The 17314-nt window shown below is 59.2% G+C and overlaps 1 protein-coding gene across 4 annotated transcripts; it reads left to right on the top strand.

Moving 5' to 3' along the window:
* The first annotated feature begins 246 nt into the window (after positions 1–246).
* Positions 247–16364, top strand: GRK6 (G protein-coupled receptor kinase 6). 4 transcript variants are annotated; one of them, XM_075164358.1, is made up of 16 exons: positions 247–355; positions 3749–3844; positions 6557–6669; positions 6994–7071; positions 7336–7436; positions 8739–8831; positions 9150–9213; positions 9851–9991; positions 10673–10863; positions 11638–11675; positions 11816–11905; positions 11997–12205; positions 12484–12621; positions 12873–13010; positions 13171–13305; positions 14819–16364. In XM_075164358.1, exons 1-16 carry the CDS (start codon positions 304–306, stop codon positions 14867–14869), a joined length of 1728 nt encoding a protein of 575 aa, XP_075020459.1. In that variant the 5' UTR covers positions 247–303; the 3' UTR covers positions 14870–16364. The 4 variants fall into 4 exon arrangements, with proteins under 4 accessions (XP_075020459.1, XP_075020461.1, XP_075020460.1 ...); XM_075164360.1 differs by having other exon boundaries at positions 14071–16364; XM_075164359.1 differs by lacking the exon at positions 14819–16364 and adding an exon at positions 13797–14064 and having other exon boundaries at positions 9851–9980; positions 10719–10863.
* The last annotated feature ends 950 nt before the right edge of the window (positions 16365–17314 follow it).

Raw genomic sequence — 17314 nt, 5'->3', positions numbered from 1 at the left:
CCCGCCCCCTCTTCCCGGCAGGGCTTCGCCAATGGTCGCCGAATGACGCTCGCTTCTCTCTCCCCGCCCCGCCCTCCCACACCAACGGGAGGGCAGCGGCGCGGAGGAGGGGGCGAGGCTTCCTGGGGGGCTGGGCCAATGGGAGCGCGGCGCGGGAGGAGCGTGGGCAGGCATTGGCGGGCTGGGAGAGGGTGGGCGGGGCGCGGCGGCGGCGGCGGCGGAGGGGGGAGGCGGCGGGGCGCTGGGCCGAGCGGAGGGGAGCGGCGCGGAGCCGGGCGGGAGGCGGTGGTGCCGCCCGGGCCCATGGAGCTGGAGAACATCGTCGCCAACACCGTCCTCCTCAAGGCCCGCGAAGGTGAGCGGCGGCGCCGGTCCCCGGAGCTGGGGGGGGGCCGCGGGGAGGCGGCAGGCCCGGGGCGGCCCGGCCGCGAAGTGAGCCCAGCGCCCGGGAGGTGCCGGCCGGCCTGTGGCCTGAGCCGTGAGCCCGCCGGGCCGCCTCCTGGAGCGGCGTCCGCTCCCCTGGGCTGCGGCCAGGCGGGCTGCAGGCTCCGGCCATGTCAGTCCCCGGGACTCGGCCCCGGGCTGTCCCTCCAGGGGTGTCGCGGCGTTGGCTGCCCGCGGCGCTGCTGGGAGCGGGGAGATAACGGCGCAGGTTGGACACGGGTCGCCTCAAAGCACTCGGCCCTAAGGGAAGCCCCGCCGCTGGGCGCTGCCCCGGGCAGCCGGGGGTTGCTCAGCGCCCCGAGCTGTGCTTCCTCCGGGGGGGCGTTGAGCCCTCCTAGGGCGGCCTTGCTGCCTCGGCGTGTGAAAACCGCCCTGCAGCCCCCACCGGTGCCGGCAGCCTCCAGCCTTACCCCGTCCAGGGGCTGCTCTTGCTCCCCTGGCAGAGGGACAAAGCAGCTTTAGGAGAAAAAGTTGATTTCAGGCTGGTAAACTGCTGCTTCCCACACAAGGGCCGAGCCCGAAACTGCGGCGGTGAGCCCCACCCCGCCACCACCTTCACACCAACCCTGGCCCCTGGTCCGCTCGGCACCAGGAGCTTTGCTGCAGGGCCACAAACCTCCTGTTGCTTCAGGGGTCACGGCTAAATGCCAGGGCCCCGGTGGGGGATGCAGCCTCAGGATGGCTTAAGGAGAGAGCTGGGAAGTCTGTCGCACAGGAGCCCGGTGCTTTGCAGAGAAGGTCTGATTCAGCCAGGCGTCGGGGAGTTCATTAGGGAAGTACAGTCCCTCCTGGCCCACGGTATGCAGCTGGCCAGACCAAGTCATTCTGGAGCCTGAGGGGCCCACTGAAATCTGGTTAGAGAGCTTTAGAGATTAGATTTGTGGGAGAAAGAGCAACGAAATTAAATTTACAGGGGCAGAAACATTTTTGAGCTGCTTGAAAATCAGGCTTAGCGTCGGTACTTCAGGCACGGTGACCATGGTGGACCATGACATTCTGGTTCATAATGGCAAGGTTTGGTTCAAAACCAAATCGAGACAAAACCAAACAGTGGCATTTGTGACCTCTAGACACGAGACCCTGTTTCCCACGGAGTGAGTGACGGGGAGGCTGGCTCCTGTTGTGCCTTCAGCAGAGGTTGGTTGCTGATGCAGAGCGAGGCATCGGACGGCTGCTGCGGTGCTTCCCAGTGCTCCTCTGGTGCCTCAGCCTTGGCAGGTGGTGAGCAGTTTGGCTGCAGATACGGTCCACTGGCACGCTCATGCTGGACGGTTCCTGGCCTGCGGGAGCCGTGGGTGGCTGTGCTGCCTGTCCACGGCTCTCCCAGCTGTGGCTGGATGGCCGCGGTGGCCGCTGGGGCGAGCTCTGGCAGCCTGTGTGACAGGACAGAGCCGCTTTTGCTGGCCAGGTCTGGCAGCACCAGGTGCTTTGCTCCAGCCCAGCCTTTTTGGGACCCACCTGGTCTGGTGTGGGAGTGTGGGGCTGAGATCACCCTGGACATGCTGGGGGGGCTGCTGACAGCCATCTTCAGCTGCTGCCATAGGATGACTGTGCTCTATGTTCAAATTCTTCTAGGAGGGTTTGGCCCAGGGAAGGTGAAGGCTCCTTCCCCCGTTGTCCCCCTTGCCTGCTGGCCTCTGGCAGCAGGACGACAGACCAGCTTTGAGGTATCACCAAGCCCTGAAGCTCCCCTGTGGTGAGCTCTGGGTGGAGGTGGCCCATCCCTTGCCCAGTCCCCAAAACGGGGATGCTGGGAGGTTGGTGTGCAGGAGATAAGTTCCCTGCTGGGCTGTTTGCTGCGGCGCCTGGAGGGCGGGGGAGAACCGTGCGTGAAGGGCGCTGGAGCCTCCTTTCAAAGCAAACAACTCAAGGAAATGCAAGCTGCCAGTCCTCATCCTCTGGGTGCTGTGGGGCACAGCTCTGCCTTTCCCTGAGCACTCTTTGGGGTGAGGGTGCCTTGTCCTCCTGTGCCCTCGCTTAGTTGTCCCCATCCGTTTTGTTGCCACAAGCCGTGGCTGACAAGAAGGTGTCTGTGCTGCTGGTTTCTTCCACCCCTGCTTACCCTTGAGTCACTTCCTTCCTGAGTTTGTACAATCGTGCAGCCCAGCTGCTGGTGCGGGGCAGATGTAGCACAGCGACCCGCAGCGTGCCGGGGGCTGGGACCTGGGGCTGGCCCTGCAGAAGGCCGGCTGTGGTAGCCCCGTTCTACCTGCCTGTCCAACCAAGGTCTCCAGCGGCGTGGAGAGCTGGATGCCCAAGGACCGTGTCTAGGATTAGGGCCTGAATTGCATCTGCAGTGGAGGAAAGTGTTATGAAAGTGTTTCTCAAGAGCTGATAAATGATGTTCAACCCCCCGTGATTTCAGAAAGCCGTGCCTTTGGCCCAACTCGGCAGGGTGGTTTAATGTATTTCCAAAGGGAGGTGGGAGATTGTGTGTGTGTTGGCACCGGGCAGGGGGAAGGCAATCCCTGGAGGTTGGCTGATCCCAGGAATCAGACGTACAAGTATTTCAGCACTTAGTGCTTGCTATGATGTAAATTTTTTGGTCTATCTAGAAGCTTTCCCACCCTGTCCTACAGCACTGGGCATTTGCTCCAGCAACTGAAGTTGGAATAATATCTAGTTCTTGGATCTCACTTTTCTGAGGCTGGCTTATCTCTGGAGAAAGGTGGGAGTGTCCACACTTCACAGGTGGGAAACTGAAGTGATGAGCCCCGGGCGATGCAGTGAGTTGTCTGTGGAGCCAGGATTAGAGCAGGAATTCCTGTCTCCCAGCTTCGTGTCCTCTCTCCGAGAGCCCCTCCCTGGAGTAAGCAATCAGTCTGGAATGAGTAGGTGGCATGAACATCGTTACTACAGCAGGAAGAGCTTCACACCGAGCAAGACTTGGCCTCGAGAGGTGATTAGTTATGCAGAGGTCCTGAGGACACGCCTGGGAGCCAGGAACTCTTGTGCAGGCATAGAGTAACCTGTGGCTTTAGGCACTCCTGCCCCTGCCCTGATTCTCCAAACTTAAATATGAGTCACTGAGATGTCCAGGTGAGAGGTCTTCGTGTTCTTGGTTGTGACTTTGTTCAGCAGTCAGAGTGGTTGGTCCGTCCGCTTCCTCTGGTAGTCAGAGGCTCTAGTGCTTTTGTTCCACCAGCCAGGAGACGGCGGTACCACTTCAGTCTTGTTTTCCTTGCCTGGGCTTGCTCATGTAAGTGGACAAAGGGTGTCTCCTCCCTCGGCTCCTGGCAGGGCTAGGCTGCAGTTGGACGTCCTTGCTTCATAACTCATGGTACCGATTTTGTGTGCCCTGCAGGTGGTGGCGGAAACCGGAAAGGCAAGAGTAAGAAATGGCGCCAGATGCTGCAGTTCCCCCACATCAGCCTCTGCGAGGATCTTCGACAAACCCTAGGTGAGATGCGGCGGCTGGCAGAAGCTAAGCAGTGCCCAGGCTCCGCTCCGGAGCGGGGCCGGTGGGTGAGCGTGTCTGGGTGTTGTACACCCAAAGCTGGGTGCACGTGAAGGCAGTTGAGTCCTGCGAGGGTCAAGGATGTATAACAGGGCATGTGTTGGCCAAAACCTGGCCAGGATCACTCAGAGCTTGGGGTGTAGGGGAGAAACGAAGGGTGGGTAAGTCACAGCTGTGTGGCGCTCACTGGATAGTGCCTGTTGATGTACCCACATGCGTTCCACACTGTGATGAGCTTCGCTAGAGGTACGCACCCTTCTCCGTGCAAACAGACCTGCTCGGTGTTGCAGAGCTTTGGACCGTCGCTCTGGGGTGCCTTTGTATAAATAACAAAGGTCCAGCTAACGTCTTCTAGATTCTCTGGCTGGGATTGAGCCCTGCTCTGCAGACCTCCGCTTCTAACGCTAATGCAGCAGCTTTACTCAGGCAAAACTGGGTTCTTGCTGTGCGATACGGATGAGAATTGCACAGTTGGGCAGGGCTTGGCCTATCATTTTAATACTGCACTTTGTACTCTTCACGGTTTTAATGTTTGTGCAGCAGGCTTGGTCCTGAGATCATGTGAAATTGTTTTGGGGCACGGAGGATGGGAATACTGTGCTTCCTGGGAAAGGGAAAGCTTGTTTAAGTTGTCGCTCCAGATTCAGCTGCCAGCTGGAGAGTGGAACAGCGCTGGCCTTGTTTCAGCGCAGGTGTCACTGGGCTGAGTGGGTTTGGGAGGTTTCTGCAGCTCCAGTCCCCAATTCCACCCTGCCCAGGTTTTCCAGGACCTGGCAGCCCCAAGGAGAGGAGTGTCTCCCTTTAAAGGCACGTGATTCTGTAGCACTTGGAATAACTCAACCTCCATCATCCACACTGTAACCTCCAAGCTCACAACAGCCTGGTTCTGCTGCTGCGCACGCCATGCGCCACCTCCCAGGGCTGGCTTCGCAGCCGACCGTCGTCAGATGGAGACTCTCGCCTTGGTTTTGCTGCAAAATGCCTCTCTGGAGCAGGTCCTGAGCGCTGAACACAGTTCTGGCCTGGGCTCTCCTTGCAGGTCCCATCTTGGCCGTCTCAACCCCTATCTGCTTCTCTGACTTCTGTGCCCTCAGCAGAGCTTTCCCTCAGCTGATGCCCATCCTCTGCCCGCAGCCGCCCTTCCTGCGGGTGTCATGACATGTTTTCCAGCACTGAACTTCACCTTTGTTGTGCTGCCTGTTTGCCGGTGGTGAGTGCTGGTGGTCTGTGTCTCTGCTGTCCCACTGTCCAGGACAGTGACCTTGTGATGCTTTGGGAGGCAAGTCCCTCCCAGTGGCTGGCTGTCATTGCTGGTGTCCCCACTTCCCCTTGGGGAGGCACGCGAGAAGTGCTTCTGGCCCAGGGGACGGCCGCCTCGCTTGGTTTCCCTGTGGGAAAGATGGCCGCGTTCCTCATCCTTGGGTCACTCTTTGGCTGGAATGGTTTTGTTTTCCCCTCGCAGCCTGCTAGAAAGGCATTTCTTTCCTATTCCAGAAGCTTGGCAGGACTGTGGGCATGGTGGGCTGGTTGCCCACTGCAGAATTAAGCTTTGTGTGCCCTGACCGCAGGGAGCAACCTTGTGTGAGCCTGGGCAGCAGCAAAGGCAGCCGAAAGCTTCTGATCTCGCCGGCAGCAAGCTCTCGTCCTCCCCAGCTGAAGAGAACTCCTTCCCCTGCAGACACAAGGAAACCAGCCGGTGTGGTGGAGCTGGCGAGGTGGCCTCCTCCCCCACCGCAGCCCTGCCGTCCCTGTGCTCTCATGCACCCTCAGGAAGCCACAGCTTCCTCGGGAGAAGCTGCTACGCGGGGAGGGGAAGGCCGGCAGTAGCCAGCCCCGGGTAGTGCTGGAAGATCCCCTGTGAGCTGGTGGACGGCTGCACATCTGCACCCCAGGCAGCCCGCAGCCTTTGGAGGCAATGGCTGTAACAGAAATCTGTTCTGGCCCGCGATCAGACGTCTTATGAGTGGAAGGGGAGGGAAAAAAGCAGAGAACTGGGAGTGCTCTGGGTAGTCAAAGGGGTTTGTGCCTGGGCTGCCAGACTTCAGAGAGCAGGAGGAGGAATCAGCAGGGAAGCCAAGTTCCGGAGGGCAGTAGGAGTTGACGTAGAAGCGAGTGGCTGTCCCATGGAGTGAGGGGGATGTAATTGCTGTGTGCAGCATTAACAGGACATCTGTGGAAATGGTGCCCCCCATTCTGATGCTGCTGCTTCCAGCAGGGCCGTTGGTTTGTAAGAGTCATTAGAGCAACTCTTAGCCTGGACAATCTGCCTTGAAATAAGCTCAGCGTGTTCCTTATGTTCCAAGGAAAGTTGTGTGTCTGGAGTAGTCGGTCGATCTTCTGGGGAGAGATTTGAGAAGAGAGCCTCCAGGCAACAGGAGACACCAAGATCCCTTCCTAGAAACAAGAGGGGCTGTACAGAACAGCAGGTCAAACCTCTTTCAGGGAAGAGGATCTTCCATAGGGGAACGTAAAAGCTTGGTCATGCCTCTTGTCCCCGTTGGGTGCATTTCACTCTCCTGGGAGTCTCAGGCTGGTGGGACCTGTGAGCAGCCAGCTGAGGAGTCGCAAGCCTCTCCACCACAGCCCATGCCTGGGGCGGTGGGCTGTGGCTGCTCCTTGGGGGTTGGCAGTGAGTAGTCTTCTCCACATTTGCAGAGCGGGACTACCACAGCCTGTGTGAGAAGCAGCCCATTGGGCACATGCTCTTTCGGCAGTTCTGCGAGACACGTCCTGAGCTGTCACGCTGCGTCAAGTTCCTGGATGCCGTGGTAAGAGCAAAGCCCGTCGAACTTCGTTGGGGGGAGGCAGGGATGTTCTTGGTGCCCTGGGCACAGACCAGTTGGCTCTGGGTGCTCAGGCAGTTGCCAGGTACTTCTGGGCACGTAGGGTTTTCCTGAAGGAAAAACCTGAGAGTTGCAGTTTCTCCAAGATAGGGCTGGGCCTTTGCTTAGGGAGCTGTTTGCTGGAGATCTGGTTTTCCAGGAAAGCATGGGAAACCTTGGGCAGAGGGTGTTGCTGCTCTGCAGCTGTTGCCCGGTAGCAAGGCTCGGTTCCTGGCTGGACCTGCTCCTCATGCTGTTTGCTCTGTGCAGGCAGGGTACGAAGTGGCTCCAGATGAGAAGCGGAAGGAATGCGGGCAGCACCTGATTGAAAAGTACTTGAAGCCAAACGTGAGTAAGAGGGTTGTGTTTGCTGCCTGCAACGTTGGAAAGCTGACAGCTGTCGTTACCCGTGTTCTGCCACGGCGAACGTGCTGGGCAGGATGGTGAGGGCAGAGTACAGAGCCACCCCGCTACCTCACAAGCAACCATTGCTGCTTTTCCCACTGGCCCTAAAGCAGATGGGTGCCTGTGTGCTGTTAGTGTGGGCTTCTCTTTCCTGGGAGGATCCTTGTGCTCTGCTCCCTATGTCTGACTCCATCCTTTTGTCCCCAGAGTGAGGACCATGTGCCTGAAGTCCCCTCGCAGCTGGTGGATGCCTGTTGTGAGAGGCTGGAGCAGGAACCTTCCAAGGAGCTCTTCAAGGAATCCACTAAGTAAGTTGGAGGGCTGGGACCTGCCTGCAGGTTGCACCGTGGCCTGGGGTAGATGCGGCAGCTAACTCACCTTGTCCCTCGTGGTCCCTTCCTCCAGGAGAGCAAGGGCCGGTGCTAAGGCTGGGGCCTGAGGAGTTTTGGGCTAGTGGCTTGCAGCACAGCTACAGGAAAGCAAATGCAAAGAGCTTGCGTGGGCTCTGGGAGCTACAAGCTGCTGCAGAAACCTCTGTCACTCCTGTCAGTCTGCCATGGGTCTGAGTTGCCATTTGGGAAGTCCTCGTTTCAGCAAGCCTCAGCATCTGGCCATGCTGTTCCTAGTCTTGTGCCAGGATCTCGTAGGCACCCGTAGAGCAGAGCTGACAGCTGCAGTCCCGGTGCCAGCTGTCCTCTCCCGCTGGCCGCAGATGTGGCCGTTGTGGTTAGGTTACGCTGGCTGTTGCTGCAGGGATCTAAGGTCACTTCTGTTCCCATCGCAGAAGCAGTGGCTGAGGTCCTGGCTCTGGGTGCGAAGCGGAAGCTGTTAGGCAAACCGGGCTTACGGCCTCCACCCCTCCCTGAACAGTAGCTGGAGCACGTTGCCTAATCAAGTGCAGGGCTGTGGCAATGGGTTTGCTGCAGTCTTCTGGGGAGCGTTAGCTCTGTGTGTGGTAACTAGTGTCGCTGTCTGAATGCAGAGCCTCCGGGCTGGGCCCTGCCTGCTCTTGGCAAGCTCTGAAAGGGGAAGAGCCTGTCCGCTTCTCCTTGATGCATGTCTCCAGTCTAGACACTATGTCTAAGGCTCTTTACTCCGCTGGGCAGCCCTGGCACCCGTCTCCGAGGCAGTTAGCTCTCTCGAGCAGGATCCCCTGTGGCCTTTTGTGCTGGATATTCATCTGAAACTGAACAACTCAGCGCCTGGTGCTGAACATTACTAGCAGCTTTCGGCAGCTGATTACAGCCTTGAGTGTGCATTTGCTCTGTGAGCAGAGGCAATTGCAAAGAGTCCCATCGTCCCGCTTTGACCCGCAGCCCAGGCTGGTGCTGAGAGTCCACAATTAGCAGTGCCAGCCCCATCGCCGGGTGCTGTGTTCATTACAGCGGTACCACCAACGAGCCTTTCTTTTGCATCAGGCTTAGCACGGAGGGTGGGCTTTTTGGGCCAGGGCTGCACGGGGTACGTGGGTGACACAGCGCCAGGCTGGGTGAGAGGATGGCAAAGTAAACGGGTGCTCGGGGCTGCTCACCACCTCTTTCCTTGGACCGCCGGCTTTTTCCATGGCTGTGATCAGCTTCAGGAACCTTGCTGGCTCTGCTCTCTCCTAGGCTTATCCACGACTACCTGAGCGTGGCTCCCTTTGCTGACTACCTCGACAGCTTGTACTTCAACCGCTTCCTGCAGTGGAAATGGCTGGAACGGTAAGGCGCTCCAGCATCGCTGGGAGACCTGCACCCTGCTCACATGGGCTGCCTGAGGGGTCCCTCAGGCTCCTTTCCGTGCTGGGCCCTGGCAGGAGCCAAGGGCCTGGCTTTTATCTACTCTTGCTCTCCTTCAGGGCCCTTTATTGGCACCGTCAGCAGCCCCAGCCTTGCTTGCCTCGCAGGGAAGCAAGGTCTGCTTCAGCAGGGGTTTTGGGGTCGGCCACAGTCTCTCAGGCCAGGGCATGGGGGTGGTTTGGGCTTCAGCTGCTGCTCTCTCCCTGCTCCCATCTCACTCCAGTTTCCTTTCCCTCACAGGCAGCCAGTGACCAAAAACACTTTCCGCCAGTACCGTGTGCTGGGCAAGGGCGGTTTTGGGGAGGTGAGTGACCAGCGTTTCCTCTGCATTTGGGGTACCAGGCAGCCACCATTGCCCGCTGCTAGATGCGGGCCTGGGTTGGCCATCAGGGTGCCACAAGCTGCTCCAGCACCTGGAGGCAGGTGCTGCTGGCTGGGGGGTTGTGGGGGCCCTGCGCTGGGCACTGTTGTGCTCTGGGCATTGCATGACCCCTCAGTTCCCCTCTGAGGGGCAGGAGCTCCCCTCTTGCCAGGCGCTGGAGGTGTGGAAGGTGTTGCACAGGGTAGGTAGCACGTGCCCTGTGGTGCATACTGCTGCCTGGGCAGAAAGCCAGGTCTGTTCCCCGTATCTTGGCAGGGGAAACTGCACTCCTGAAAACTCTCACTGTTAGGCTTCCTTCTGTTTCTGGAGTGGCCTTCTGTCTTCCCAGGCACCAGCCATGGTGCTGCTACAGGTGGCAGGGGCATCACAGCCCTCTGCTGCTTATCTGTGACATCTGGAGATGTCGCTGTTCCCTGTGTCCTTACTTTGGCAGCGGGCTTCTCGCTAACCTCAGAGTGAGGCAGGGACAGGGACATCTTTGCCTCTTCCCGACAACAGAACCTAGACCCCCACCTTGGAAACAGCAGCAGGAGGGTGCTGAGCCTTGTCCCTCCTCCAGGTTTGTGCCTGCCAAGTGCGTGCCACAGGGAAGATGTACGCCTGCAAGAAACTGGAGAAGAAACGGATCAAAAAGCGGAAAGGAGAGGCCATGGCCCTGAATGAGAAACAGATCCTGGAAAAAGTGAACAGTAGGTTTGTAGTAAGTACATAGGAATTGCTCTCACTTTGCTGCGGTGGTTGATTCTTCCTCCAACCAGCCGGCCTGACACCTCTGTGCTCCTCACCCCATGTGGAGAGGCAGGAACCCTGCCCGTGGGGTAGGGTTCTGGCAGCTGCACATCTCTCACACGGCTGGGGTCTGGCAGGCCCTCCTGCCTCCACAAGATGCTGTAAATGCCCCCAAAGTGAGGCCCAAACACCCATCTGGTCTCACAGGCACCTTCTTAACCTCAGGGGCACAAGAAAGCAGCAAGAACTGTCTCTCCAGACAGCCAAGTGGGCAGAACCTAACCCTGAGCTGTGTGGTGGGGGCTCTCTCCCTGGCTGCACTGAGGTGGACAGCCTGAAACCTCCCTTTACGGAGGGTTCCTCAGACGCTGTCCCAGGGTTGCTGTTGGGTGCTGCTTGCCCCTGGAGGGGAGCAGTTCTGGCTCAGGGAAATAGTGTCCTCCCTCTCAGGAAAGCTGGGGGTATGCTGGGGCTGCTGGGCACCTTCACGTCCTCCCTGGGTTTGCACAGTTCCCCCTCTGCCTCCTCTGCTGGCAAAGGCCCAGTCCTGCTGCCTGTGAGTGGCTGCTTGGGTGACAAAGTGCCCGTCAGAGCATGGGCACCTCCCTCTTCCAGCTGTGTCTTCTAACAGCCTTTCTGCCCTGAATTGCAGGTGAGCTTAGCCTATGCATATGAAACTAAAGATGCTCTCTGCCTAGTGCTGACCCTCATGAATGGAGGGGACCTCAAGTTCCATATCTACCACATGGGAGAGGCTGGCTTCGAGGAGCCCCGGGCAGCTTTCTATGCTGCCGAGATCTGCTGTGGCCTCGAGGACTTGCACCAGGAGAGGATAGTGTACAGGTGCGCGCTGCCTGGCCCCTGCTGGGAGATCTTGTATGGGCTGCAGAAGCAAGAGGTTTCCTGCTGCTCTTACTAGCCCAGCTGGATCTGTCTGCTCAAGAAAATAAGCTCAGTCTTGAAAGCAGCACAGAGCTGGGTGAGAGGGGATCAGGAACAGAAAGCTGATCTCAGGGGAGAGACGGGAGAGCTTAGCTTGGCTTCCTCGTGCTGGTAAATGATCACCAAGAACAGGATGTGATCAAGCTGTGAACGCCTCGGGGCAGGCACTTGGGTGCTTAACTCCCGGGCAATATTGACACTAGGACAAAGGAGGGTAGGCTGCCCCGATGCACTCAAGACTGAGCGCTGGGCAGGAGGGAGAACAAGCTGATTGTATGACTGCACTCACCGGCTTGTGTGATGCAGCGTTAGGGATAGCATGGCTAAACATGGGGCTGGAAAGTCCTGGGGCAGGACAAGCAAAAGAAGCCTCTGCTGCTCTCTTGCACGGCCTGTCCCATAGTGAGTTCTGCACCTGCAAAGAGGGAGTCAGCCACAGGCTCACTGCTTCCTTGCGGAGGGTTGAAGGTTGTCATGTCCTGCCTCTCTGCCTGGGAAGGGAGAGCTTGCAGGGCTAACTCCGGGGCAGGGGTGAGGGGCAGTTTATCTGTGTGCCCGAGGCAGGGGCATTGCATCCCTCTGCTGCTTATCTTGTGACTTCTTGAGATGTCACTGTTGCTTGTGTCCTTTGCTTTGACAACAGGCTTCTTGCTAATCAAGTCCCTTCCTTCCTAGGGACCTGAAGCCAGAGAACATATTGCTGGATGACCATGGTGAGTGCAGGGTCAAGAGGAGCCCTGGGCCTGAGTCCTTCTCTCTTTCTCTGCTTGAACCAGGGTTGCTCTGTGTTCTTGGCAGCTTCAAACATTGCCCCTTGACCTTGTCCTGTTAACTTGCCTCCTCCTCCGTGCAGGTCACATCCGCATCTCAGACCTGGGGCTAGCTGTGCACGTGCCGGAGGGCCAAACAATCAAGGGCCGGGTGGGGACAGTTGGCTACATGGGTAAGTGACCCTGGTTTAATCAAAAAGCAGTCTCTGACTGTACACGTGCTCTCCCTGTCCTCACATGTCCCTCACCCCTGCTTCTATGTAGCTCCGGAGGTGGTGAAGAACGAGCGCTACACGTTCAGCCCAGACTGGTGGGCTCTGGGCTGCCTGGTGTACGAGATGATCGAGGGACAATCCCCCTTCCAGCAGCGCAAGAAGAAGATCAAGCGGGAGGAGGTGGAGCGGTTGGTGAAGGAAGTGCAGGAGGAGTACTCGGAGAAGTTCTCACCCTGCGCCCGTTCCCTCTGCACCATGGTACGAGTGTGCATCCCTGTCCCTTCGCTCCCACCGCCTCTTTGCAGACAGCAAGAGAACATCGAGGCTGCTCACCAGAGGTGCTGGTGGCAGCCAGGTTCCCTCGGCTCTGATAAGGCAGCGCAGGAGGGCCCAGAGTGCCTTAATTCCTCACTCTCCCAGCTGCCTAGCGGGCCCGTGCCGTCTCTAGAGACATACTGCAGGAGCCCGGCCGACCTCAGGGCTGCTCTTGCCAGAAGCACCCTCCACCCAGGGCACTGATTTCCTTTGTGTTGCAGCTCCTGTGCAAAGACCCTCTGGAGCGCCTGGGGTGCCGAGGAGCTGGGGCCAAGGAAGTGAAGGAGCACCCTCTCTTCAAGCACCTCAACTTCAGGAGGCTGGAAGCAGGCATGCTGGACCCCCCCTTCAAGCCAGATGTAAGTGCCTGTCTGTGTCCTGACCTCTTCAGTCACTGGTGCTGTCAAGGGAAGCAGGAGCCCTGGGGTGGCTCACCTGAGGAGATGGTGCCCATCCCCTTCCCTCTTGTTTCTGGACCCTGGCAGAACAGGAGTCAAGCAAGCTCTGGGCTGCAGGGAGAGGGGGCCTAGGCTTGGCCACGAGCCACGGTTGTTTGAGGTGGTGATCTCTTCATGGAGCCTGGCATTAGAGCAGTCCTTGTGCTGTTTAGCCCCAGGCCATCTACTGCAAGGATGTTCTGGACATTGAGCAGTTCTCCACAGTGAAAGGGGTGGAGCTGGAGCCCACGGACAATGACTTCTACCAGAAGTTTGCTACAGGAAGTGTGCCCATTCCTTGGCAGAATGAGGTAGGTTTGCAGGACAGGTCTTTGCTCCTGCTTGTGCCCACCATGGCAGAGTGCAGCGTCCCGCAGGGTTCGTGCTGTCTCTGCTGCTCTTGCGCTCTGCTGGGCCCGCGGTGATGGGCTTTGTGTGGCAGTCACTGCAGCCATCTGTGCCCTCTTCCAGATGATCGAGACGGAGTGTTTTAAGGAGCTGAATGTCTTTAGCACAGACGGCACAGTGCCCCCAGACCTGGACTGGAAAGGGCAGCCTTCTCCACAGCCCAAAAAAGGATTACTCCAGCGCTTATTCAGCAGACAGGTAAGAGTGTTTGCCTAGCGTTTTCTCCACAGCAAGTCCTTTAGCAGCAATGAGCCCGCTCTGGCCTGTGCCAGGCAGATCTGACAGGGAGGTGGGCACGAGCAGGCAGCAGGCAGTCTCCCCCTGTGCTGGGTGGCCAGACCCCAGGGTTCTCAGAGGGCCCCAGCCCTGGCCTGGCTGCCGGGGAAGTCGAGGGGGCTGGGATGGAGTGTCCTGGCTAAACATGCTGCAGTCACAGAGGCAGAGCGATTTTGTTGAAGGCACTAAAATAGCAAGTCTGCTCCCTTCCTACATGAATAATACCATCCCTGAAGAAGACTTTGCTCTTGGAATGGGCTCCTGGGCTCCCCAGAGCATTTCTGCCAGACCTTGAGCAGGCAGAGAGAGCAGTGCTTTCGAGGGATGAGGAGAACGGAAACGTCTTGCAGCTGCTATGGGCTTGCTGGCCTGCCATTCTCCTCTGCCCAGAACAGCCTTTGCCTTCTTTCCAGGACTGGCAAAGTCTGGGCTGCTGCCTCTCAACAGCTGCTTGCAGCTGTGGGACTCAAGCGTGGTTGGCTCTGGACCGACTCTCAGCCACCCGGTGCTGACTCCTGCTTCCCCGATGAGCTCCGAGTTGTGCTTCACTGTTCAGTGGGCTGCCCTAGCCAGAGCCAGCTCTGGGCTGGAATACCCAGCCCTTCCCGAGGCAGGACCTGCCGGAGAATGGGCAGCTGCCTGTGGCAGGGGTTGAGCTGTGATTTGCCGCGTGTTTTCTCTTTCCAGAGGTGAGCAGTCTCTCCTGGCTGCTCTGCTCAGGGAAACACCCGGTGGCCCGTGGACATGGCAAGATCTGGGAAAGAGGAGTGTTGTCCTTCAGTGTCTAACCCCTTCGCCCAGCAGAGCACAAGCTGCTTGTTGTTCTAACTGCCCCCTGAGCCACTAATCCCGCTTCCCTGCTCTCGCTGGCTTCGTGGGGGAGGCCTTGCCCTCAGCTTGAGCCAAAGCTGCCCCTGCACTGCCGCTGCTGGGAGCTCCGCTCCCAGGGGGCTGTGGGAAGTTCCCTTCACTCCTCTCTTTGGATGTCTGGGACACACAGAAGGGTTGAGAAACCATGAAGGGTTTGGCGTTGCCCCATGCTCAGACTCTCTCCCATTCCAGCAAAAAGGGCTTCAGCTGCTTCTGTGGCTGGCTGAGCCCTGAGCGGGGCAGATCGTTTGTGCTGGCACTGAGCTGTCTCCCTGGGGCTGTAGTCCATGGAGCCCATCTTCTTCCCAGCTTCTGAGCTAGTCAGCTGCGTGCTCACCAGTCTGTCTGCCAGGAGCTGAACCCCCAGATGCAGCTGTTTCTCTGCAGACTGGGGGTCCCCTCCAGCCCCTTGCCTCCATGTAGCTCTCCCACACGCAGGCTGGGGGGGGACCTGGCCCTTCCTTGCCACAGGGCAGCTGTAGGCTGGGTTGTGTGACCGTGCTCACCCTCTGCTTGCTGTGCTCCTCTCTCTCCCTCCTCCCTCTCCTTGCCCTTCTGACTTCAGGACTGTTGTGGAAACTGCAGTGACAGCGAGGAAGAGCCCACCCGGCTGTAGAGCACAGCTTGTTCTCCAGCCCCTGGGACGCCCTTACCTCTCCGGGTGCCCAGCAGAACAACAGCCCAGCCTGAAGGACAAAGGTAGCAGCGGCCCCACAAGGTGGATTTGTTTACAGCTTTACACGTCTGTATTTGAAGACTGTGAGGATGGCTCCAGGGCTGGCAGCAGCATGCGGCTCAGGCCAAGGCACCTTTGGCCATGGGCAAGCCCTCATCCCCAAGACAGACCTGGACGCTTCTGAATCTGCCGCTTGGGATTGTGCTGCCACCACCCGCCGGCTGCCGCTCCCCTCCCGGGCCCAGGGTGGGAGGGAGGGATTGCGCCAGCGTGGGCTGAGGCCAAGCTGGAGCAGCTCTGCTGACACATTCCACAGTGCCAAAGCGGCACTGCAGGTTTGGTGTATATTTATATACGTCGGTCTGTACATATCACATGTCGGTTTTTAATCTATAGGTGGGGGCCTGCACTGCCCCCACCCTGTCACAGGCACAAATGTCCTCCTATGGGGGGAGCGACCGTCCCAGCTTTGTGCCAGGGAGTCCTGGGCAGAGGCCTTCTGTGCCTTGAGGTGTCTAAAGCATCTTTCCTGGACCTTTCTGGCCATGCTGAGGCGTCCCTGGCTCCAGCGGAGTCCCTTGCTCAGCCCCGAGGCACAGGAAACCGCTGTGCCAAAGCATCTACCGTTGCATCCTGGCAGCAGAGCGTCACTGCCTCATCCCCGCTTCCCTGTCTGCCGGAGCCTGCTTCCTCCTGCCTCGTCTCGCACATGCTGCCAGCTCCAGGGAGCTGATCCCGGCCCCCTCTCCAGACCGCCGGCAGGCTGCCTGTGGCACAACGGGACACAGCTGCTCCCACTCAGGAGGTACCTGCTGCAGGTCTAAAGGGTCGGTCTGATCCCCAGCATGGTGCAGGATGGCCCCAGCATGGTCCCACCAGCTCCAGACCAGCCATCTTTGCGTGCTGGGGGTGCCACGGTCCCCAGGCCCAGCTCGGTATCGGAGGAGCGGACACGTAAGGGACCCTGCTCTCAGGGAGTAAAGCCGTGGTAAAGGGAATGTCCCTTTGCAGGGTCATGCTGTGAGTTGTGACCCAAGAGTGAGCGCGGCCAGGAGCAGCCCACCCGCCGTAGCGGCTTCGTGTGCGTCCCCAGGGGCCCTGGGGAGCCAGCACAGCTCCTGTGCCTGAGGGCAGGGCAGGAGCAGAGGGGCCAGAGCCCTGCGTGTCCCTGGGGAGCAGCGTGGGGCTCAGCCCACCTTTCTGTTCTACTTTTCCTGTCCCCTCTTGTGCACACTCGTCCCAGCTATGTCCCGAGCAATAACTTGTCTCTTCTGTGTGTGTGTATGTACGCACACGCGTACGTGCGTGCACGTGTGCGTGCTGCTGCCTCGTGCTCGTTCTGAGCCAGGCCCCCCGGGGGGGCTGAGCACCTACTTGGACCTGTGGTATCATTTGCTTGCCTTGCACTAAAGTTGGAGAGTATTTAAATTTTTAACCTTTTGTGAAAGCGTAAGATTCACTGTGCCTTGTATTGCTGTCATGTCAAGGGGGGCCAGCTCCAGGCCATACAGGGTTAGTGGCTGTAAGGAGGAGGGGAGCAGGGACCCCCGTTCCTGGCCTGCCGTCGGCTCTGCTGGCGCTGCTGTCCTGCAGGGAAGGGCTGGGGCTGCCTGCCAGGGCTGATGCTGAGCCCCGGGGACCGTGGGTGGCCCTTGGTGGCTTCTGCTGGGTGGTTTGGGTCGGTGCAGGGGCATGACAGGTACAAGGCCTTGTGCCGTTGGGATGCTTGTGTCTGCTGTGGTCCCCTTTGGGGCATGTCCCCCTGCTCCTCTGTCTGCCCATGGCACAGCCCCTCCCGGGCTGTCACGGGTGTGCTGTGGGGCCGGGGGCAGAGTCCTGCTCCCCTCCGGGCACTGTGCATCGCTGCTTCGGGGGCAACCATGCAGAGGGGGAGCTTGTGCCAGCACGGGGCACTGCCTCCTTAGCCCCTGGAAGGGGGGGACACGGCGTGAGCAGGGTTAGGGTCATGACAGTTGCCATGGGGGAACGTGCAAAGGGGGCCAGGCTGGTCAGGGTGGATGCAGGGTGGGTTTGGGGTCCGGGGTCGGCAGCAGGGCCGGCGGCAGCGTCGGCAGCCTCGTGCGCAGCGCCGGGGGGCCGCACACAGCTGCACAGGGATGAGAATAGCAAGTGCGGCTGGGTAGCTAGGGAACAGTTGCTATGGGAGCGAGCCGAGGAGGAGTTCTCACACTCGGAGGGGGCATCTTGGGGTAAAATCCAGGAATTTTCTGCAGCCGTGGAAGGAAGGCAGGCAGGGCGGGGGGATGGGGACTGCCTGGGGATTGTTGCTTCCACCGCACTGGCCAGGGATGCTCATGCCACCCTGCCAGCACTGCCTGGGCTGCGACACCCTGGCATGGAGGTGCCGGGGTCACCAACGTGTTG

This window comes from Calonectris borealis, chromosome 15 (genome assembly GCF_964195595.1).
Source record: "Calonectris borealis chromosome 15, bCalBor7.hap1.2, whole genome shotgun sequence".
Lineage (NCBI taxonomy): Eukaryota > Metazoa > Chordata > Aves > Procellariiformes > Procellariidae > Calonectris > Calonectris borealis.
The sequence above is the reverse complement of the archived record's forward strand: the minus strand, read 5'-3'. Positions and strand labels throughout refer to the sequence as shown.